The sequence below is a fragment of the Sceloporus occidentalis genome, unplaced genomic scaffold (assembly GCF_023333645.1).
Source record: "Sceloporus occidentalis isolate IW3139 unplaced genomic scaffold, rSceOcc1.0.p SCAF_3, whole genome shotgun sequence".
Taxonomy (NCBI): domain Eukaryota; kingdom Metazoa; phylum Chordata; class Lepidosauria; order Squamata; family Phrynosomatidae; genus Sceloporus; species Sceloporus occidentalis.
Window position 1 is genome coordinate 80215135 of NW_028316983.1, and position 24947 is coordinate 80240081.

General features: G+C 40.2%; 1 protein-coding gene across 2 annotated transcripts in view; it reads right to left on the minus strand.

Annotated features, from left to right (window-relative positions):
• SLC1A7 (solute carrier family 1 member 7) overlaps positions 1–24947 on the minus strand; it is a 74815-nt gene that overhangs the window by 39154 nt on the left and 10714 nt on the right. For both annotated transcript variants that reach the window (XM_089515177.1, XM_089515176.1), the window contains exon 3: positions 8459–8674. In XM_089515177.1, coding sequence (XP_089371303.1) covers positions 8459–8674 — 216 coding nt within the window. The remainder of the gene's footprint in view (positions 1–8458; positions 8675–24947) is intronic.

Consider the following 24947-nt stretch of genomic DNA (forward strand, 5'->3'; position numbering starts at 1 on the left):
TGTGCAGAACATAATTGTGAGATTATTTGGCTTTTATGTTGCCATTATTGCTTATTGCTGTCATGTGCAAAAATATCGATCACTATAGCAATACTGTCACATTCTCTTCTAATGCTGCTATTGTTGCTGAATTGGCTCTGGTGTGATAATCTCCCTAGTTCTGGGAAATCTACCTTAAGTGCCAGTTCTGGAGCAAAATGCTTTTTTAAAAAAATTAATCATCCGCATTGTCCACTACTTCAGAAAATCTCCATTAGCACTGTTTGATACTGAAATCAGTGTATCAGAGGTATTAACTCTTCCTTTTCCTGCGATCTTTCTCAAAATACATTTGTAGAAAGATTCTAGGGGGACGATACAATGACCTGCAATAACCTCAGAAGTCGTTTGCTTATCAGCTAGACCTGGATGATACTGACAACACTCTTGAAGAAAATGAAATTATCCAGAAAGCACAGTTTGCAGGAGATTCTCATCCATATGTCTACACCTGATACATTACAATAATTTGTGGTAGGTAACAGAAAGGGATGTGGATGTGTGTGTTTGTGTGATAATTAAGAGGACCCCTCCATGCACTGTCTTGACTTTATTAAATAAATGAGCAATTAAGATGATGCTTATGTTAAATTGCCTGGAGACATAAACATGCATTAAGCCAAATGCCTTTGTCCTGGGCAGGTAAAAGCCTCTGGCAGGCCTACTAACTGCTTCCATAAACCCCAATATGCCAGCCTAGTTATGAAATGCAACCTTTTTCAGTGTAATTGACTGCATGATTGTTCCTTTTTTATTTTTGGTTCATAGAATCATAGAATTGGAAGACTACAAGGGCCATCCAGTCCAATGCCCTGCCATGCAGAAGACACCATGAAAACACTCCTGACATATGGCCATTCAACCTGTTTACAAACCTCCAAGGAAGGAGACTCCACTACAGTTTGAGGCAGTGTATGACACTGTCAAATAGCTCTTACTGTCAGGAAGTTCTTAATGTTAAGGTGGTACCTCTTCGCTTGTAGTTTGAGTCCATTGCTCTGTGTCATAGTCTCTGGAGCAGCAGAAAACAAGCTTGCTCTATCCTCAATATGATATCCCTTCAAATATTTAAATGTGGTTATCATATCACCTCTTAACCTTTGCTTTCCCAGGCTAAACATGCCCAGCTCCCCAAGCTGCTCTTCAGACAGCATGGTTTGCAGACCTTTCACCATTTGGGTTGCCCTCCTCTGGACACGCTCCAGGTTATTCCCCCTGGTTTTAAACTTTAAAAAAACCCACAACTATTTGTGACAATATTTTTGTAGATTGCCTCCTTGTAGATGTGCTCATAGATTTTCTGATTCCCCTCTAAAGATAACAGAGAAATCTGCTATTTTTCCTATTGTAAATCATAATCAGAGAGAACTGCAGTCATTGGTTATTGCTGTGGCCTGCAATGAACTGCACTTGGATGCCAATAAAGGTTTAAAATAGAAAAGTATGAACATAATCAGTATCTATGCAAGTAAATTAGTAAAGCAGATAGTCCTGCCATACAGATTCACAAATAAGGTGATAAAAGGCTACCATTTAATAAATGCAAATTATTTCTACATAGCATTTTAAGACAGTAACAAATTATTTCCTTAGTGTGGGAAGCAAAATCAAGTAGCCATGTTGCTCTGTTACAGGACAACTAAGGTCATACTTTGGGCAGAACAAACAACCTGTTCAAAATGCACCATGCAAGTTTTGGACAAATAGAACTGTTTTTCGAGGTTTTATATCGCTGTTCGGGATTAGATAGTTCATTTCCCAAAGCAAAAATTTTTCAGATACTTCATTTTCCAAAGCAAAAATGTTTTATTTCAGATGCTCAGAAAATGATAAATCTGCAATAAATATATACTACCCAAAAAAATCTACGTGAAAAATACAATGAACATGACAAATGAAAAACAAATGGAGAGTGAACACTTGAGAAAAAGTGTGTGTACCTAATGGCTCTAAAAGTAAAAGAAAACAACAAAAATAGAGTAAGTTCTTCATGTACAATCTTGGCCCCTATTAGTTTTCCCTAAATATGATGGTTAAAAGTTTAAATCTGCATTATGTTACATGAATTCCATATAGACAAACTGGGAAGAGGACTTTTTCCCCTTGTTATTATGGAATTTCCTTTCTTTTTTAGCAGGTGTCTTCCTTTTGAGCCCAACTAATTTAAGAGAACAACGTAATAGAGGCCTGAGCTGGATAAGATGGAGCAAAATTAATGACAAGCCATTAATAGAAACAGTGAGTAAGCAGTGCGATTGCGTGGGTGAGACAAAGGTAAACACGGGTCTGAAAGGATTGTGGAATACTGCTGCCCAATGAGGTAAATTTAATAAGCATGTCAGTTGAACACATGGCGTGAATGGTAAAAAGTCCATGCTCCATTTAATTCTTTCAGAATTTAAATGGGCTCTTTAAAATTTTTCTTTGAAGGTGTCAGGGTTTATAAGTAAATAACTTTTTTCCTGATATAAACAGCTTTAAGCAGCATTTCTAGTTCTGGGCAAACTGAACATTCTTTGAACTGTAGACAACAATAAGAACCAAAACATTATTTTGTCTTGTTAAGGAGAAAGCCAAATGTCTGTTTAATTTTATAATTTATTCTGAGCCTACAAGAGAGAAAAGTGCAAAGATAAATTGTTAAAAACTGCTAGTTAATGATTCATATCATTTTTGAATTAATTTTGACTTAGGAGATATTCAGACAGGGAAAAAGCTGGAGGTAAAAGGCATACTCTCAGCATAATTGCACAATCATGCTGAAGATTTTCAGACACATTGTGTTCATCCAGGACTTATCCGGTTAAGATCTAGGGATGCCCCAGCAACAAACTATTCATGGTTTGTTGCTGGAGCATTCCTGGATCTTCATTGGATAAGTTCTGGATGAGCACGACATAATCTGAAAGTCTTCAGCATGATCGCACAATTATGCCAGGAGTGTGCCTTTTGCTCCCAGCTTTTTCTCCAGTCTGAAAATCTCCTTAGATTGTGAGCAATCTTATACAATATATAGAAGAGATCACAGTTGGATGGAAGTGGATATTCTGCATATGCAGAAAGACCTGAGTTCTATTACTGACATTTTTAGCTTAAAGCATCATGTAGTAAGTGGCAGGAAAGTGCCTGAGACACTACAGAGGAACTACACTGCCAGTCAGTGTAGTCCACACTGAGCAAGATGTATAAATAGTGTAAGCCGGTTTCAAAATCTTATTATTGTTCTCCTATGTATAGACAACAACATCAAAGGGAAAACCTTTACCTTTACCTATGACTCATACTAAAAACAATCCTCACTGCAAAGTGCAGTATTAACAAAATACTCTTTCTGCAAAGCACTGGGCTGAGTGGCTGGTAGAGCTCCCAAAGACAAAATGAATCCCCAAACTATGGAGAGCTCATATGAAAAACACAAATATTATAGTGGCTGTTTCATTTTCAGGCCCATTCCCACTTACCGGAAAATCCATTTCCTGAAACCAGTTCTGAAAAAATGTAATTCCCACTATGTTTATGACGGGTTCAGAAATTGGTTCAAGTGGTGGTGGTGGTGGTGGGGGGGGCAGCTTGATGGCCTGTCCCATCTCTGGCCTCTCCTGGTCCCAAAATCCCTGGCCCAGCCTCCTTACTGGCTACTTTGGCCACTGACCAGGTTCCCTGCAGCTTTTTTAAATTTCCTGCAGCAGGGAAGGCCAGAAGGAGGTCGCAGAGAAGCCAGGGGAAAGCCTGGAAAGAGGTTGCAAGGCTTCCGGCTTCTCTGTGACTTCCTTCCGGCCTCCCCGGCCATGGGAAAATTTAAAAAAGGCACAGGGAACCCGGTCAGCAGCCAAGGAAGCCATCAGGGAGGCAGGGCCAGGGATTTTGGGGGACAGGAGAGGCCAGAGGTGGGACAGGCCATCAAGCTGTCCAGGCTGCCAGTGGGAACCAGAGTGGATTCGAATCCAATTCGAATCCACCTGGTTCCCACTTGGGCTGAATCGATTTCTTTCTAAATAAATCGATTCAGCCTAAAAAACACTCCATTTTACCAGTGTCTTTTTGATGTGGGTTAAATGGGCAAAAATGGGCAAAAAAAGCATGCCCCCCCCCCTTTCTGAATTGATTTCTGAAATCAGATTCAGTGGGAACCATGCCCATTTAACCTGGATCCCAATCCTGATTTAAATGTAGTGGGAACAAGGCCTTCATATATGTGTGTGTGTTTATACACATGTGTGTATGTATTGTATATGTATTGCTAAACTGGAAAAGACATTAGAATTTATGACTAATTTTTATTTGATACAAAGAGCTAATTTTGTACAAAAAGCCCCAAAAGATGAATGAAGTGATGATGCAGATTACAAAAATATATTTCAAGGCCTAGGTTAATTGCTAGAGCAGTGCTTCTAAAAAACAAATCCACAGATCTTGCATATAATCCCACCTCAGAAGGTTTCAGTGTCACTAAGGACTAAGGGGTTGTTCCCACTTAATATTTGAAACCATTTAAAATACAACGTTTTTAATAAAACTGATTCAAAATAACCCTGGTGTTATCTCGCGTTCCGAAACGCGTTATTCTTCGTTCCCATCTGGTTATTTAAATCGAAGTTTTTACCTGCAAGCGTTCCTACTTGGCATGAAATCGGTGTTTAAATAAATTGATTCTTCTCCTCCATGCCTTATTTGAGGCTGTCAATCAATAGTACGTCAGAATGACGTAACGTTAATCCGGAATATTTGGAAGCGATTTAACTTTTGGCATCGTTTCCATTTCATTTCCCAAGACAGCCAGGGAGAATCCCTTCAGAGAGCCCAGAGATCAATGGGAGAGGCTTCTGGCAAAGCGAATTTGAGGAGCCCAAGCTGTTTCCAGAGAAACTATGGGGATAGGTTTTGCAGGACAGCATCCCCTCTTGATGTCTCCCAAGACAGCCAGGGATAATCCCTTCAGAGAGCCCAGAGATCAATGGGAGAGGCTTCTTGCAAAGCGAATTTGGGGAACCCAAGCTGTTTCCAGAGGAACTATGGGATGGGTTTTGCAGGACAGCATCCCCTCTTGATGTCTCCCAAGACAGCCAGGGATAATCCCTTCAGAGAGCCCAGAGATCAATGGGAGAGGCTTCTTGCAAAGCGAATTTGGGGAACCCAAGCTGTTTCCAGAGGAACTATGGGATGGGTTTTGCAGGACAGCATCCCCTCTTGATGTCTCCCAAGACAGCCAGGGATAATCCCTTCAGAGAGCCCAGAGATCAATGGGAGAGGCTTCTGGCAAAGCGAATTTGGGGAACCCAAGCTGTTTCCAGAGAAACTATGGGGATGGGTTTTGCAGGACAGCATCCCCTCTTGATGTCTCCCAAGACAGCCAGGGTGAATCCCTTCAGAGAGCACAGAGATCAATGAAGGAGGCTGCTGGAAAAGCAGGGAGGGTGCACTCTTCCCAAAGATTCTCTTTCCAGGGTTGGAGGAGAAGGCAGATTCCGTTTGAGAAAGAGAGGGAGAAAGGCTCTATTCCCCCCCCCCCATTGACCAGAGCCCTTCCCTGCCTGGGCGAGATCAGATGCCTCCTCGCGAGGAGCCTTCCCTTCTCTGCCTGGGTGAGATCAGAGCCCAAGCGGGCAGGGAATGCCTCTTCGAGAGGAGGCTTGCCTTCCTGCCTCTCCTCTGTTAGAAATGGGCTCTCCCCACACAGAGGGGAGGTTGCAATCCACCGGGGGAAGCCTTGTACTCTTTTGGCAGATGCAGGCGCTTGAGCAGCCGGGACTTCAGGCGCTTAAAGCGCTGAAGAGATTAAGCGCCTGTAAACCATTAAAATAAAAAATAAAAATAATCCTTATCTCTTATTGAAAGACCACAGCGGACAAAGGGGTGAGGGAAGCAAAAATGGCGACAGCCACGACGGATGGGGACAGAAAGGGCAACTCCCCCAAGGACAGCCCCATCGCACTCCGCTCCTCCCATCCAGCTAACCCGATTTCAAAGGCTGTTGTTCCTATCTAAATGCTCCGATTCCTAACTCGAATCAAGGGAAAAACGAAGGTCAGACCCTACATCTTTTTTAACGCGTGTTAAATGACAAAAACTCGATTCAAAATTTTATTCCGCTCTACGATTCGATTTGTAGTGGGGACGATTGCGGGTTGCTCTAGAACCGTTCTAGGTTTAAATCGGATCCTAATAGGAACGCCACTCCTTGGATTCGATTCAGAACGCGGGGTTTCACCTAGTGGGAACAACCCCTAAAGTTCAACAGGAAATGAATTGTATGGAACAGCTGTCAAGGCAGAAGAACATACAGAGTGTGCCAGTCTAACAAACCTGTTAGACATCAAATAATTCTACTGTATGTCTGAAGTTATCATTTTTTAAATGTATGCAACATCTCACCATCAAATGGTAACCAAGACAGTCTAACAAAATATCACAAAGATAAATGATTATCATTAATCCTGACAGGAAAATAATGAAAGAAAAGCACCAAACAGATACAAAATTGAACAGATGCTTTAAAAACAACACTGAGCAAGCAGTGAACCAAACTATAGCAAAACTCAGTCAAACAGGATATTAAAATCAAACTTAACCAGCACAATTGATAAATTTAAACATCTGCAACTAACTGCTCAAACACTGTCACACTTGTAATAGGAACCTAAATTAAATTCACGAGGGGAAAATGCAGATTTGCTGTATCAGAAATGAAATTACTAAAAAGAGATTACTAAGAAATCTGAGAATTATTTAGGGCTCATTCACACTTAGCAATAAACCATTTTTTGCACTGGACCATTTCTAATTGAAGCAATTCAAAATCAAATAGATGTTCACACTATGTTTGCCATGATCGAAGCTGTCTGCGTCTACAGTAAAGTTCATATTTAAATTAGTTACAGTTGAAAATGTCAATCAAAGCTGGCACCCAGGAGGGAGGGGCAATGGGTGGCCAGAGGAGTGGGACATACCTATCTCAAAGTTCTTGCCAAACCACCATTCTTTTCCCCTTTAAATCACCTTGCAGCTGTTTTCCGCTTCTGCCAGTGAACCGGTTCCCTTTTCCCTGTGGGCCAGAAGTCAGGAGTGGAAGAGGAAAACAGTTGCATGGTGATTTAAAGGGACCACTTTGACAGCTCAGGAAAGAGCCCCACAGAACCGTGAGCGCTGATAGGGAGAGAAAAAGAATGATAGTTGGCAAAAGCTTTGGGATGGACATGTTCCACCCCTCTGCCCATTGCCCCTCCCTCCAGGGTGTCCTGAATGTGATTGGCAACACGTTCACACTTGGGGCAACCCACGTCTTTTGAAAAGATGCACTAAAAGAACCGTGTTCAAAAAACCTGATTCAGGAGGGCTTGTACCAGTTCACCCCAATTCAGCCCGAATACACTCAAAAGTGTAATTTGTTCGAGTGTGAACCAGGTACTTTTTACTGTTAAAAAAAATGATAAAAGAGAATGATAAAAGTTTCATGAACTTTAAAAGCATTTCAAAAAAGTGCTGGTGGAGCGTGGCTGGGATCTGGCTTGGACCCGGTCTAATGGTGGGCAGCAATTAGGCGGTGATTTAGCATGCGATAATCCCCGCCTCCATCCTGCATCCCGGCTCCAGGTTCATGCAATAACCTCCTTAGAAAGAAATAATGTAATTTGTATTTCTGAATAGTCTAAAAACAGTCTAAAGAAATAACACTGTGGGTATATCACCTCAAGTGGTGTTCTGAGATGTTCTGTTTTATATAGGCACTCCCATATTTGTGATTTTAAAGTCCAATTGGTTAGTTTTAAAGATCAACGCAAGACTACAACAGTCTAAAATAGCTACCCTTATGTAAATTCATATATTAATATATGCTTATTCTCCACAGCAGAAGGACAGTCCTTCAGAACCACATCTTCCCAGATACACATGCTACCTTCTCTCTTCCTACCAGGCACAATTTTGGGGGTTGCCCCAGGTTAGGGGTTGGGTGCCACCTGTTGTTTCATTTAGATTTGTATATCACAGCATTACAACACTGTGCCAGATCCATCCAGAATAGGCACAGGACACTTCCCTGGCCTTTATTTCTCTCCTAAGATCACACAGGGATAACAGCCTATTACGTTATTCCAGTTGTAAAGCAAGGAGGTTTCAATTTACACTCCCAGATTGCCCAAAATGACAGAGCAGTCTCATGGCTGTAGCTGAGCGGAGAGAGAAACATACGAATCAGCTGAGTTCTTGGTAGCATTTCATGAATATGCAAAAGGAAAAAATGTGCCACATGAACAATTTGGAATCAAATGTCCTGTGTACAGATAGATCTGGCTATTGCTAAATCCTATCACCATAAAGAGTATCCAATGATTTCAAAACAAACTTTTAAAAGCTTCACCACAAAGATAAGGATGTGCAAAATGTTACCTTTCATAAATGCATTAAGAATGAATGTAGTTACCGAATTAAGTCCAGTAATGCATCTGCAGAGCTCATGATTGGCTTCCCACTTTCCTCGGTGTTCTCCTTCTGAGCTGCCCCACCAGGATGGATAATGGAGACCATAACGATGCCCACGACAACAGCCACAAAAGTGGTCCAAAGATAGTAAGTGACTGTTATGATACCTAATCGACTAGATGTCTTTGCATCAAGAGCTGCTAGTCCAGACATTAAGCTGTTGAAAGAAAATGGAAGAAACGTGTTATCTTTTCCAGTACTGAATAAATTGTATCAATTATGATACACATTCATTGTTTTTTAAAATTTTTAAATGTTTTATTAAATGTAAAAAGATATGTAGATACAAATACATTAACATCTATATACACTCATATATAATTAAGACATACATAAAATATGAAAAAAAGTAAACTAGCATAAACAATCTTTAGTTAACATATATCTAAAATTATATTTGTTATACTAATATTTACTATGTTACTATACATATATTAACTAAATTACCCTTGAAGGATTGGTACCTTCATTTCCCCCCCCCCCCCTTTTTAAGATAACTCTATTCTGTTCCTTTGTACCAAAAAATCTCTCACCTTACCCACTTATTTCCTTCTAGTTTCTCTCTCATTACTCTCTCACCCCTCTCTTATACCTTCCTTCTACCTCTGCTCCTTCCCTCTTTCTACCTACAACATACACATACCTTCAGCTACTTTCTCTTGCCTTCTACAACATACTAAATCTTCTGATATGATACACACTCATTGTGAGGACAGAAGAAGTGGCATTTTCTCAGTTCTCATTAACTCACTGTATCGCCACCTCTGAGCAAAGATGACCAAGGAAGGACTTGCCACACATAACATCTTTTGGAAAGAGGTAGTTTGAAAGGATTGGCTATGGAAGAAATGGGAATTTGTCACATGGTTCACATGTTTTCTCAAAGAGTCTATCTGTTATTAGAGTTACTTATCAAATGATTTTATTCTGCCTGATTTAGGAATGGATTTATGTGTTTAATTTACAGCTTTTTTCTTCAGCATTTCAGTCAGATTCTTTCTAACTCATTGTTGTACTTTAAAACCACACCTGAAACTACCATTATAATTTATGTGGTCCATTTCTATCTTGTACAGTGGCCCCTTCCCTTACATGGGCGATCCGTTCTGGACCCTCCCCTGCCCAGTAAGGGAAATTCTGCGTATGCTTGAGCCCCATTAAAGACAATGGGGCTTGTGCCTGTGATGGTGTGTGGTGCGTGTGGCACGCATGCCATGGGCACGTGCGCCATAACTTTCTGGCGTGTGGTGTCGCTTCTTCTAGCATGGCTTTCAGCATATGCTGAAAGCCGCGTATATCGCACCTATGTATGACTTGGGCATACTGTACTTCGTTTGCAAATCATATGGTCAAACTAAGAGTTAACCCTAGTGCAATTACTCTTCTGCCTGCAATAGGAAGTCTATACACAATGTACTTGTAAGTAGGTACACCAACTTCTTTTAAACTAAGGACAGCAGATGCTCCCCTATATGACTGGCATGAAGAATTTCCACATGCTTGACATTATGTTGGGGTCAAAAATTTGTAGCCCTCCAAGTGTTCTCAGTCTCCTTTGCTCATCAGTCCCAACCAACAGAGCCAATCTAATTATCAGAATAATGAGAGCTGCAGTCCAACAATATTTTATTGGGAGGGTCACAAGCTCCCAGCCCGAATCTAGTCCCTTTATATGAGTCCTAATATAATAAGTGAAAGGTTTTGGATTTCTGATATTCAAAAATACATAGAAAAGCAGGGAAGTTTAATAAACATTAATTTAGGCTCTCCTCCTATGCTAATTAAAAGGTAAAGGTAGTCCCTTGAGATGAATGTTTAGTCGTGATTGACTGTAGGGGGCAGTGCTCATCTCTGTTACTAAGCTGAAGAGCAGCATTGTCCGAGGACTACTCTGGTGGTCATGTGGCAGCATGACTGCACCGAACACTATTACCTTCCCAACGAAGTGGTAGCTGTTTACCTACTTGCATTTGCATGCTTTCAAACTGCTAGGTTAGAAGAAGCTGGGACTAGTGACAGGAGTGCACCCCATCATGCAGCACTCGGGCCTCAAATTGCTAACCTTCCAATCTCTCAATTGTCAGAATTCGCTTCTTAATCACTAAGCCACTGCAACCCTTTCTATACCAACAGTGTCCCCCCCAAATTATGCTACCTTGAGGAAAAATACAGTGGTGGTGGTGAGGGAAGGTGAATTTCAGTTGCCAGAAAGTTTATAATATAATATAATATAATATAATATAATATAATATAACTTATAATTTAAGATCTTGCAATAATCTTATAATTTAAGATCTATGCCCTCAGGCTGTAAGTCATAAAAATAATATTATTAAGTATTTTAATTAAAATAAAAAAAAATAAGTACTTAAAAATTTTTAAAAATCATAATATATATATATATATATATACTATTTGAAGTGATGCTGTTAATATTTACATTTTTTTTTCATCAAAGGCAGAGTAGTATGGATGAGAAAACTATTTTCAAAATTTGACTAATATAAGTTCTTCTTCATCAAATGTACTCTGCATACTTGAAAACAGTGGGCTGAATCCAATGTTAATCCTAACTATAATAGACCTGATGATGTAGAAGCATAGAACCACTGAATCTTACAGTTGGAAGAGACCGCAAGGGCCAGTTAGTCCAACTCCTGCTATGCAGGAATACACAGTTACAGCACCCCAAAAAGATGCCCATCCAACCTCTGCTTAAAGGCCTCCAAAGACGGAGAGTACATCACCTTTCAAGGCATTCACAATTGGTGAACAGCTCTTACAGTAAAGAAGTCCCAGAAGAGGTCTGATCAAAGAATAGAATGTAGAGTGACCAGAGATCCTCCTTTTCCAGGACATGTCCTACATTTCAGGCTCTCTTATGATAGGGTCTCCATACATGGGAGCTGACTTGAAGGCACACAATAGTGAAGTTGAGGAGGATTCATGGAATCCTGCCTTCAGGAGGAAACTTGCACAAATAGCCCATATGCTTTTTGGTATTTACAAGAGCATCATTCTAGCTTTCTTTGCGAGTATAAGCCACTGCAAAACTACTGAAATAAAATACAATCTAAGGATTTGGTATAACATGAAACAAAGCTTCATGAAAATAAAAGGCTGTCACCCAAACTTCTGAAGCTACTTCCTGAAATAGCAAATGTTATTCTAGACACCAAAAGAGCTCCTCTCCTGTAATATTGGTCACTGTCGTTTGATGAAGTCGTGCAGAGGTCAGGCTGAAGTGCAGCTTAACCTTCAGCATAAATTTGGCAAAAACATTGTAGTGGGATTTAGCATTGAGGTGGTGGGATTTAGCATTCAGTCATCCAGTAAATCAATTAAGAAAATGCACTGCTTTTCTCTTTGCCAATCTCTAATCCTGCAGGTTTTGTTTTCAGTTCATTGTGTACTGGGGGGGGGGAGGGGGGAGGGGAATAATAAAATAAAATTAGATTTCATTGTATTTCAACTTCACCCTCTGCACTGAAATCCTATGCTTTAATCCTAGGAGCTAGGAGACTGATTGTGATTAACTCACACTAAAATTTTAACCATTGTGTTCAAATATGCTGAATGTTATTAACTGCTCATTCAAATTAAGAAAAAATAGTAAAATTAATTATTAAGAGGTTTAATGCATGAAAAATAGCAGATTTATTGTTCAGTTTAACAGACAAACAGAAGAGATCAAAAGCAAAATGATCAAGACTTTAGAAGCAAAATAATATTTGGCCAGACATTTCATGTAAGGTGTATGTGTGTGTATTCACTAGAACTCTTTCCACAAAGCAAATGTAGCATATTCTGAAGAAATAGTATTTGTATTATAATCTGATTTGCCAGTCTACTTTGAAAGTGAAAAGTTAAGATGCAATAAAAGGTTTAAGAAAAATGATGCTTCTTGTTTTAATATGGGCTCTGTGAAACCTGACTTCAGGGAAAATACACACTGCATCAAATGAGACTAATAAAAAAGGCTGTTCACATTTCTACAGTAATCCACTTTAGCATTTTTAAACACTCTTTTTGTGCCAGTCTCAAGGCCTTGTTTATAAAACACTGAAGGTATTAATTAGTATAGAAATTGATTTAATATCTAGTTATGAAGTTCTCATATTACAGCATGCACTCTTTTGTACTTATTTGCTGCATGTGTTACTAATAAAAAAATCCTGTACTATCTTCAACTCCTATTTGCTTGCTAAATAAACTCGACAGTAAGGCTTCAAAATGTAAAGAGCACAGAACAGGTGTGCCCACCTAGAACAAGTAAAAAGTGCTATTGCTTCTAAAGCCTGGCCCCTGGAAGGGTCACACAAAACAGTTGTAAAGTTATAGACTCACAGAATAACAGAATTGTAAGAGACCACAAGTGGCATCCAGTCCAACCGCCTGCCATGCAGGAATACACAATCAAAGCACTCCTAACCGATGGCCGTCCAACCTCTGCTTTAAAACCTCCAAAGAAAGAGACGCCACCCAGGGTTGGCTCTAGGTATTTGGCCACCCTAGGCGAGAAATATTTTTGCACCCCCTGTCGCCCTGCATAATTATTTTCACCCCTTGATTTCAGCTGTTTTGTTTGTTAAAGCTAAACATGACATAAAACCTAAGTTCCAATCTCTCATCATAGTACTGAGAATTAGTCAAACAGCCTTTCATAGAACAACATTCTTTTTCTGATTTCTGATTACATAATGATAAAAGACATAGGATACAGGGCGGCTGGGCACCCCCGCCCCCCCAATCTCCTAAGATATTGTAATAATAGAGTACTCACCTAAACAACTCAAACTTCCTCTTTACTTAGTTTAAAACTTGTCGTAAGAATGCAACACAGTATTAAGGGTACTAGGCAAACATTCAAAATTAAATCGGTTTGTTTGTGGTAAACAGTAAACTCAAGACAACTGGCATTCCATATTGTGGCACCAAGGGTAAGGCAGGTGGGCGGCGAGAGGAGAGGGGGCTGTTGACTTTGAGGTTACATTCGAGGCATATGCGGAAGGAGGATGATGTACCATGTGACTGTATCACAGACACAGGGAGAAACACATTTATGTTTTGGCCATTGTACAAAGAAACCGTCATATGGTATCTTGCTTTTACATCGCTTGCTGTAATGAGTTTTTACTTTAATATTGTTTAATTAAGCAAAAAGTTATACAAAAAAGCAGCCGTGCCATCCCTAAATTTTGCTACCCTAGATGGCTGCCTAGTTCGCCTATATGGATGAGCCGGCCCTGACTCCATCACTCTCCGAGGCAGTGTGTTGCACTGGCAAACACTCTTATTGTCAGGAAATTCTTCCTAATGTTGAGGTGGAATCTCTTTTCCTGTGGTTTGAATCAATTGCTCCGGGATCTGTTCTCTGGAGCAGCAGAAAACAAAATTTCTCCTTCTTTAATATGACATCCCTTCAAATATTTAAACAGGGTTATCATTTCATCTCTTAACCTTCTCTTCTCCAGGCTAAACATACCTGGCTCCCTAAGCCACTCCTCATAGGGTATGGTATCCAAGTCTTTCACTATTTTGGTTGCCCCCCTTTGGACGTCCTTCTTGAATTGTCGTGGGCATAACTGGACACGATACTCCAGGTGACATCTAACCAAAGCAGAATAGAGTGGTACACTCTACATATCTCCAGACTTGCCATCCGTGGATTCAATGATCTGCGGATGGGAAGCCCACATTGTCTTCAATGATGGCGTGTGCATGTGGCCACACCGTCATTAGGGACAGCCCTCACTGTCCCCAGTGATGATGCATGTATGCAGCTGCGCTGCCATTAGAGACAATGAGTCCTGTTGTCTCTAATGGTAGCATGGCCACGTGCACACACCACTACTTGGGACAATGGGGGCTGTCTCTTATGATGGTGCAGCCATGTGCACATGCCACCATTGAAGTTCTATTGTCCCTAATGGTGGCATGGCTGCACCACCATTTGGGACAACATGGACCCAAGCATCTGCAGATTTTGGTATCCACAGGGAGGGGGAGGTCTGGAATGGATCCTCTGCAGATACCAATGGCTGACTGTACTATTACTTCCCTTGATCTAGACACTATACTCTTATTGATGTAGCCTAGAATTGCATTGGCTTTCTTAGCTGCTGCATCACATTGGTAACTCATGTTCAGCCTGTGGTTCGCTGAGTCCTATGTCTTTTTTGCATGTACTGCCTTCAAGCCAGGTGTCACCCATCCTATATCTGTGCATTTCAGTGTAGTATCCTACATTTCTCCCTGTCGAAATTCATTTTGTTAGTTTTGGCCCAACTTTTTAATGCTACATAGTTCATTTGCCGAATGGGGGAAAAACATGAAAAATATATGCTGTTTGTTCTAAGAAAGTTTCTACAAAATTTCCATACTCCTATCAAGATTTGCAGGAGAGAACTGCTAACATTTAACAAGAACTGTTCTTGTGCTTTTTGCTGCAATTTCATGAAGAAACATAAGCCTATTGGCTCCCAAAGTGAAGAGACATGTCCCTCAGAGAGTGAGAGGAAGTTCCAAGGAACATGTGGCCATTGGGTGGGGAATCCATTTTTATTTTCAAACCCTGTGTAAATATTTAAGAATTCATAAATTCAGTTGCCAGGATTCATCTGTTCCTGATTTGTGAGTGATGGAGCTGTGAAAGAAGAAATGCTTTTCTCAAAAGCACTTGAAACCACATCAAAGGCTTCCAACATCACAACAACAGTTTCTGGCTAATGCTTATCTCAATGCCATGAAAAGAATTACCTTATGATTTCTCCAGATCAAGCTGCTGTTAAATACAACATCAGACCAAGTCAGAGTCTTTTAATATGAACATCATTATATAACCAGATGGCTCTTATTGATGAAGAAGAAAAGAATTATTAATATACAAAATAAGTGTGCATGTGGACTTGGATGGAAGTTGAAATTTTTATTAACGTTGTGTAATAATAGTATGCTCAATAATGTCTAATACACTGCCATTGTGGTATGGAGGTGACCCCAGGCTCTTGAAAGTGATGTTATTGGAGCACATTTTCTGGGCAGGTTTTATGAAGTTGTCAAGGCTTCAGGTATAGTCCCAGTGGCAGCTTGTACGTCTATAATCCAAGATCAGCCTAGCTACTCATGTATGGAGAAGTTTGTCACCCAAAGGTTGATGAGTTGGTCACAGCACCAATGAACACAATGATGGTGTGCACTAGTTGTGAGACACATTGATGGGACTAACTGCACTGATGAGATTTCAGATCTTCAAGATATGAATAATAATATAGCGCCGTCTTTGTGCATGGCAATTTACAAAAAATGGGGGAAATAGTTTTTTAAAAAAAACACCCAAGCAACATAGAAAACAATCTAGATACAAGAGGCAAGTAGGATAATGTGAGGAAATGGGGGCAGGGGTTTCTTGTGTTTATATAGCTTGGAATGCTACTATCATTCTGGGCCCAAGACAGAGAAAGTGAGGTGTTTCTTCTGGTATAACCACCACTGCAACTTCAAAGATAGGCTTCACCATTTGTAAAGGAAAAGATGGAGATAATTTAGCTACATTGTCTAATCTGCCATCCAAATAAGTGGGATATTTCACATGGATGATGGTCCATGATTTATATGGACATTTAAATTTAGGCAATTTAAATGGGTTCCAAAGTTAGACCAACAAAAATGTATCATGACCTGTTGCATCTGTCACTTATCTATAGCAGTTGCTTTAAAGATGATACCAGATTACCAACTGTGTTATGGTCTACAGTTAGGATCCGATCATACGTTAGCTCCAAGGTGACAAATCCTAGAGGGGTCTAATAATGAGATTGCCCTGTCTTTGGAACATGCTCATTAATAAGATCATCATCTGTAATAAGATTACTCTGCCACCAGATAACATAGTGATGAGGTTTGAGTTGTAATGGGAAAGTCCACAAAAGTAATTAACTGTTGAGAAGCAGTCCATTAGAAGTACTGACTGGAAAGCTAGAAAAGTCAGACTAAGACTAGATCCTGTTAATATAATTCAAAAGTCTGGAAATAAGCATGCTCAAGCCAGAGGACAACAAGAACAGAAGAAAAAAGAGATGTAAGTCTTCATACACATATGCATGTCCACACTATGTAATGGACAAAATCAACTGGTGCTGCCCACCAACTGAATGGCTTTTCAGCTGAACACAGATGCCACCCATTCTTAAAAAGAAGTTATTTTACACTGAACAAATGAGAAAAATCCATTAAGTCTTCTGTATATACAGGCCTAGATCCAGTGTTCTGGTCTACGCAGACCAGAACACTCTGGGCTGCTCCCAGAGTATTCTGGCCCCGAAACTGACCCAAATCCCCCCCCCCATTACCTCCACATTCTGGAGGAATGCCAAGTGCCTATCTACACACGCATCCAGTTGTGCTGCCCCATGCCACCACCGCTGGTATGAACTGTCCCATCTAAGGTAAAAAATGAAGCACCTACCATCAATCACATGGCTGGACACCTTGTTATGACTGAGAGGGAGCGACTTGCACCAGTGGGGGCCACGCTGGGTGAAACAACAGGTCGCTTGGTGTGTGCAGTTTATGTCAGTGATGGCCCAGATTCAATCCAGAACTGGCCTCACATGGTGATGACAATCTGCAGTTGAATCAGGGCTTTGGCTCTGCATCCTGACAACAGGTCACGGCAAATACAGTGAGAAACTGGATTTTTTGGCCTGTGTAGATATGCTCTAAATTGAGTAGCCCCACTGAATCAAATTGCTGGATGCCAAATCAACATCTATGTAAATTTCCTTGATTCAGTTAATATACTCTGTTTGGGATCAGCAATTGGATTGAGGCCACTGTCTATTTCTTATATTGGATATAGTGAAGTCAACCATTATCCAGCAAAGGAGAAAAAATTGCATTAAACTCAAACTCAAGTGACAGCTGGTGCCACACTTTCTCATGGGCTTCAAGTATTAATGACATGCATATGGAGCCAGATTTGCAAAGGCACAAAACCTAAACACAGGCTCCCATCCTATTCCTGGACAGCTTTAAGCAATGACAGGAAAGAAAAAAAAACCTAAAATGGTAATAAAACAAAAAAAGGCTCAATGCATACACATTTCTCACTGAGCTAGAAATTGGGAGCGGAAAACCCCTATAAGCTGCTCATTTGAAACCATATACTAGTAATTACAACAAGATTCATCATTTACTCAGAGTAATTCCATGCTTTGCATTATTTTGTTTTGTTCTGAACAAAGATATACTAGTGTCTAGTACACTCACAACTATTTAAGTCATGGTTAAGGACCTAAGATTTAATGTAGTTTAGTTCCTTCCTTCAAAGTCTAGCTTTGTTTATCTACACAGGTTTCTGCTTAAACAACTCTCTCTATTTCTGAATGATATTAACCTCAAACACATAATTCTGCAAAAGGGTCTGGCCACAAAACCCATTCATCTTATGCCTCTCTATCGTGTTCTGTTCCCCATGAGAAGCCATCTGGATATTGCTTTGAAATAGATGGATTATGGATAAAGTTGTCAAAGAGGATTAGTGTGATTAGAAAGGCATTAATCCTGTCAAGAAGTAATGGTCAAGTATTAACCACCAGCAGTCACAAAAAGTCCCATGTTTGTTTTCATTCATTCATCTCTTATGCATATTCTCATCTTATAATTGCTTGCTGTGGAAAAGCCCTTTGTAAGCAAGACTGCCCAGCAAGGGTCTCCTTTGTCAACAATGTTAGTAATGATTAGATGTGGCATGATTGTTGTCTAGCAGAACAAAAACACTGAATTCCTTGGTTTGCAATTGCCTACATGTTCTCATTACTCTTCATGACAAGGTCATTTTTGGGGTGGGAGCAGAGAGATGTACTTTGGTATCTTATCTTGTTCAAACAGAAATAGTTTGGAGAAAAGACTTTGAAAACCCACCTTCCTTCCCTCTCAGTCAGTGTTAGTTCATTCATAAAACCTATCTACAAAACACTTGACTTGTAGTGATATACCAGCAGTGTCTATATGTGACAATCAAGTTTCAGGCCACATATATTAATGTTACATGATGTGACATGGAGCCACAATTGAGTCACCACATGTATACATATTGCTGCTGTGTAATCTAAAACTCCCTCTCCATGCCTCTCCATGAAAACCATGATTAACCTTGCTTTAGACTAGAGTGGGGAAAAGGGATCATTTCACAGATTACGTCTTCCAGTACGGATGTTAATCACATAATAGCAAAGAGGTTTTTTCTCATAGTGTCTGAATATTCATATTTAGGTTATATGATGCTGCCCAACTTACCGGGCTGGCATTGTTGCTGGGGTGGAAGGCACCCTAGTCTCCGGAATTGCAGAGGTCTGTCTCGCCCCAGCAGCCTTTGGATCATCAGGAAGGCCCGCCATTAGCTGTTGGGATGGAAAGGGTGGCTCTTTTGCACTGGGTGCTGGGACTACATGTCCCAGCTTGTATTGCAAAAGGGAAGAGGCCATGATTGGATGGCTCGGACCCCCAAGCGCAGCCTATTAGTGGAAGGGGCCTGGGAGACGGTGCCTCTGCTCTTTTCAGGCCCCTTATTCGTGGGCAGGCCTATTTAAGGCCGAGTTGCGTCTCAGCTGGCACCATTTTAGCTCTGCTCAAAAAAGTGTGTTTCTGGTGTGACAATCAAGTGGTTGTAAATGTTGTTAACAGCCAGTCTCCTAAATCCGAGAGAGTTATATCTTTAGTGCGTCGCTTTGTTATTTGTTGCCTATATAACAATGTTTCTTTCTCGGCATGGTTTGTGCCCAGCCTCCAAAACAATATTGCAGATGCCCTCTCTCGTTTTCAGGAAGCCAGGTTTCGACAGATGATGTACCATGTTACCGTACCACAGACAAAGGGAGGCACACATTTATGTTTTGGCCATTGTACAAACAAGCAGCCATATAGTAGCTTGCTTTTACATCGCTTGCTGTAATGAGTTTTCACTTTAATATTGTTTAATTATGCAAAAAATTATACAAAAAAAAAAAAAAAGCCACCAAGCCACCCCTAAATTTTGCCACCCTAGACAACTGCCTAATTTGCCTATATGGATGAACCGGCTCTGGATATTTGTGTATGTTTGCCAGATTCCCTAGGTTAAAATCAGGTAAAATTATTACATTAAGTTTAAAGGCTGTAATCACTGCTAATGTAGTCATTTTTTTCTTTTCTTTGTACATCTCAGCCCTGTCTGTGCTTGGTTGCCACCCTTACACATTGCACAGCCATAATTTACTGTAGTTCCATCCTCATTCATCCAGCCTTTAGGATGAGCACAAACAATTATGCCTGCTGGAATTTTGTAAGTTCATTGGCATCATTTTCCTTTGCTTCGCCTTTACATCTTTTCTTACATGCCTAAATTTTATCCTCAACTTATCCACAGATCATATCAAAATCTGAAATTTTGCCCTCAAAACCTGCCCTCAACTTAGACATCAGGTCACCTTATAGTCAAGCAGAACATCTTTTCAGATCTTGCTATTCAACACACTGAAGATTGGAAAGTGCGTGCTGGGGGGAGGCCAGTACACAGTGGAAGATGGGATGTAGGGTTGGTTGGTATTTAGGATCCCCAGATCTGAGTTTCAGGGCCTGGCCTCTCTTCTCTGAAGAAGGGGAAGAATCTCAGAGTAAGCACACTGCCCTGAAAAAATGTCTTGAAAAAGTTGTGCTGTTAGCCCCAGTTCTTGCAGGCTGCTTTGAGGGGCCTACAGTATACTCCCCAGAGATCTCACCCCTTTCCGTCCTTCCTTTACCTCATTTCTTGGACTTTTGGGTTTTTTTTTTAATGATATGGTATCACAACTGTAGCTGACTCATAATTATCTTGTTTAATAACACCATCAGACAGTATCCCTATGACTCAGGTTTGGGGAATTAACTTCCAGAGTTTAGGATATTTTTGATTGCAGCCCTAGCTTTGTATCCTGCTGCCATGGATGGATGAGGATAGAATTATGGTAAATTGTGGCTATGTGATTTGTGAGGGAGGTGATGAGACCCCGGTGGCTCTAAGAAAACACACACATGCCAAAAAGAAAATGGCAACTACAGTGGGCTCTCATCATCCACGGGCTTGCCATCTGCGGATTTGAGCTGCTGTGGATGGCAAGTCCCATTTTTCTGAATGGGAGCACATGCATGTGGCCACACTAGCGGCTGTTTGCATGTTGTGCCGCCATAGGTGACGACAGGACTTCAGGTCCCACATTTTTTTTCTGTGGGGCTGGGGGTCCAGAACTGATTCACCATGGATATGAAGGGATGACTGTACATTAGTAGTGTTTACAGACTTCAACTTTAATGTGATGACTTTGCCTAATTTTAAACCAGAAAAGCTGACCAACATACACTTTGAAGGATCTCATTCAAATCCTTCAAACCCTGATTCCTCTCTATGCTCCTTTGAGGGGAAGTGATAAAGAGGTTCCACTGCCACCATTCCCTTTCCATGGATTCAAAAAGATGAGAAGCAGTGCCGAAACTAAGAGAGTAGAGGGGTCAGGGCTTAATTTATATCATCCTAGGATGGACTAAGCTCCTGCCTTTCACCACTACTCAGAGAAGGGGATGGTTCTTTTTTGAAAAAGAGTTAAAAGTACAGTTCTTCCATTGACCTATGAATAAGTTGCCCTAGAGTTTTTGGGTCAATTTGTTGACTAAAATGTCTAGACTTATGAGTACAGTCACCCCTCCATTTTCACAGACTTGGAATCCACATCCCTCACCCATTCGTGGTCGGCAAACGGAGGGGGACAAAATGGATGCATGCCCGCAGGTGCCCCCAGGCACACACTGCCATTCAAGACAATGGGGCTTGAATGTTGGCGGTTTTCAATTTTCGTGGGGGAGTGGTGGTGCTCTGGAACGGATCCCCCACAAAAACAGAAGGGCGACTGTATATATAGTAAGCACTCTCTCTCCTGTACAATACCTATGATAAAATTATTTTAAAACCAGTCCCTAAACAATTGTTCTTATGCCATGTTCCTCCAGTTTAATTTTTTTAAAAACTTTTATTATAACACAAAACACAATTCTAGTACTTTTATTCCTCTTTTACTGCCCTGCTTCCACCCCATGGAATCCAGAGATTTGCAGTTTCATTCAGTTTTTTAAATTCTCTGCCATTCCTTGGCAGTTTAAAGAGGTATCAAAGTGCTGTAATTGTGTAGTGTGAAAGGGCTCTTGATTATTATATCTTTTTTCTTATTATAATAGACATTTTTTAAAAATCATACTGCAGGACCATGGCTCGAGAACACTTCTTTGGGACTGTTTGATGCAGATCACAACAACATCAAAATTACAGAACATAAGATGGTTTTCAGTGGGACAAGCATATAGACCATTGACAGGATTAAAGAACAACTAGCAAGCCCCCTCCCGCACACATATCTTTGCTGAAGCACAGTGCATAATCTGTTGTATGCACACGTAACTTTTCCAAAGGAGCCCTTCATTTCCATGTTCATTCACATGCATACATTTGTGAACACACATGAAAAGAAGCATCTTGGACATAGTGAACAGAGTGTTGTACTGGGCTAGGTTTGGGTCTACACTGAGCTATGTAGCTTTTTGGACCAGCCATTCTTTCATCAAGACCTATCTCACAGGAGTTGTCATATGGATAAAATGGGAAGGAGAGGAGAGACATGTACAATGCCTTTTTAATGTATATGTTTGCTTACTTCTTTATTTATACAGTACAGTCACCCCTCCGTTTTTGCTGGGATCTGTTCTGGACCCCCTTCCCCACAAAAACTAAAACTGCCAAAATTCAAGCTCCATTAACTTGAATGGCAGTGCACACCCCATTTTGTCCTCCTCCATTTCGGGCTCATGCATAAGCCATAAGCGAGGGACATGGATCCCAAGTTTGCGAAAACAGACGGGGGCTGTATACTGCTTTCTTTCCAATATAGGACCATAGGCAGTTCAAATTATAGATTAAAATAAAACGCAGCTTTAAAATGTAATAAAACCAGTTAAAAGCAATTAAATAAGCCATTCTATTAAAAACAGCACTAATTTTAAACAGTTCAGAAGGATTTAAAACAGGACACTGAAAATAAAAAGTACAGTGCACCCATTCTGTTAAAAGGTTCTTCTGCTGCACTAAGTTAATAGCCCAAATAAAATGAATAAATAAATAGGTCTTTCTCACCTGGTGGAAGAAGAGTAGAGAGGACATAAGACTTGGTTCATGTGGAAGGGAGTTTCACAGCCTGGGAACAGCCACTGAAAAAGCCTTCTCACATTTTGTCATCAAATGGGGCTGTAACAGGATGAGACTGAGAGAAAGCTCTTCCCCAAAGATGTTAAAACTCAAGCAGTTTCATGCAGGGAGAGATGGCCTTTCAAACAGTCTAGACCAGTGCTTCTTAAGCTATCTCATGTGGAGGACCAGCAGTTTTTCTCCCCTAATGTGCCAGTAATTGGTACCATATTTGTTCCCATTGGCTACAACTGTTTCTTTCTTTATTGGAAACTCTCTGCAGACTGGGAACCAAAGGCTTGTGGACCAGCACCAGTCTCATGACCAACATTTTGAGTAGCACAGGTCTAGACTCAAGCCATGTAAGGCTTCACAGCTCATAACCAACACTTTGAATTGTATTGACCTGAAATCACTGCAGATGAGAGGAAAGGTAACCAGTATATAAATATATAAATGTAAGCTATTGAATAGGACACAGTGATGCTGGATGCCTCTACTATGAAAACTCTAATATGCCTCTACATATTATTGGTATGATATTTGGTAACGTACTGACACATATAGACATGTGTGTCACAACATGCATGGGCCAATTTGCACTGGGGAAAAAAATAATGTTACATAATTCATGTTTATGTAAGAAACCATTCTGGCTTTAATTAGAATCCACTGTTTTCAGCAGGCATGTTTATACTGAAGCATCCAAACGCCTAGCTATTTCCTTGCTCACTCTGAGCAATATCACGAAAGCTTATCATGTTATGATTAGGTTTGATTTAACTTCAGTGCTGTCTTATGAAACACACCAAATTGTTCAAAGGCAAATGCATTACAGTAGCATCAACAGATGGCCGCCAGGTCTGAAAAAATAACCTGAAATAATCAGTGACTAGATGAAGTGAGGGCTTAAGATATTGAATGAAAACTCATCACTTAAAAATGGTATAGAAGTGGGTAAAACTTTTTTAATATCAGGATTTCCCTAATCGTATCTTAACAACTTCATCAGCTAATGGAAGGGAAAAAGAGTAAATGGCAACCTTGGAGACTACCCCATCAAAGAGTATCAAAAAAGAAATATTTGTTCAAAAATTCTGCTTCCTCTTAGACAAGAACATGCTTATTACCATGATTGTAATATTGGGTAAACATGTGCTCAGTCAGCATACAGAAACAAAATAGAATGTTACTATGATACAATAACTGTTTTATTCCCATTAAGAGAAGAAAAATTTAATTTGTTATTCAAGAGATACTAAGGTACCTGTTGTCCAGCATGGGCTTCGTTAAAATGTCAGGAAACAATGAAAATTCAAACAAATACAGTTATAGCTTCATATATGCTAGCTGCAACGAAACATAAGGCTGATAAGGTGTGTGCATGTATATTCTAACCTTTCCCATCTAACAGCTAACATACTTAAAAACACACTTAAAGCCACAACTCTCAAGTCAGAAATATATAATGAAACATATAAAACCAAAAATACAAAGAAGCAAAATTGTTTACACTCCAATTGCCTTAGCTACATTCATACAACATGAGTTTTTTTCAATTATAGATAAAATATAGTTCGATTATAGTTGGATATGCTTGTGACTGCTACCTGATTGTTTTCATTATAATATTATTATACATTGTTGTTGTTGTGTGCCTTCAAGTTGCAAACCTATCATGGGGTTTTCTTGGCAAGATTTATTCAGAGGAGGTTTGCCATTGCATTTCCATGAGGCTGAGAGAATGTGACTTGCCCAAGGTCATCCAGTGGGTTTTGTGTGGCAGAGCAGGGAACTGAACCCTGGTTTCCAGGGTCGTAAGTCAATACTCAAATTACTATGCTATGCAGGCTAATCATATCTGACAGATGATATATAATTATTATTTCAAATATAATTACCAGGTATCTGTTTTTTCAATAAGTGAGGTTCCTAGATGTGTTTTATACAACTTAAATACCGTATATACTTGCCAATGTTGAAAATTTTAAGCCCCAAAATGGGCTCCAAAATCCTAGGTAGACATATATATGGGTCAATATGGTAATACTTCTCCGTGAGCCTTGGGAAAGCTGTGCCCCTGAGTGTGACCCTCGACATATCCATAGGTCATATCAAAATCCATGATTTTGCCTCCAAAACCTGCCCCCAACTTATACATGAGGTTGACTTATACACAACTGTA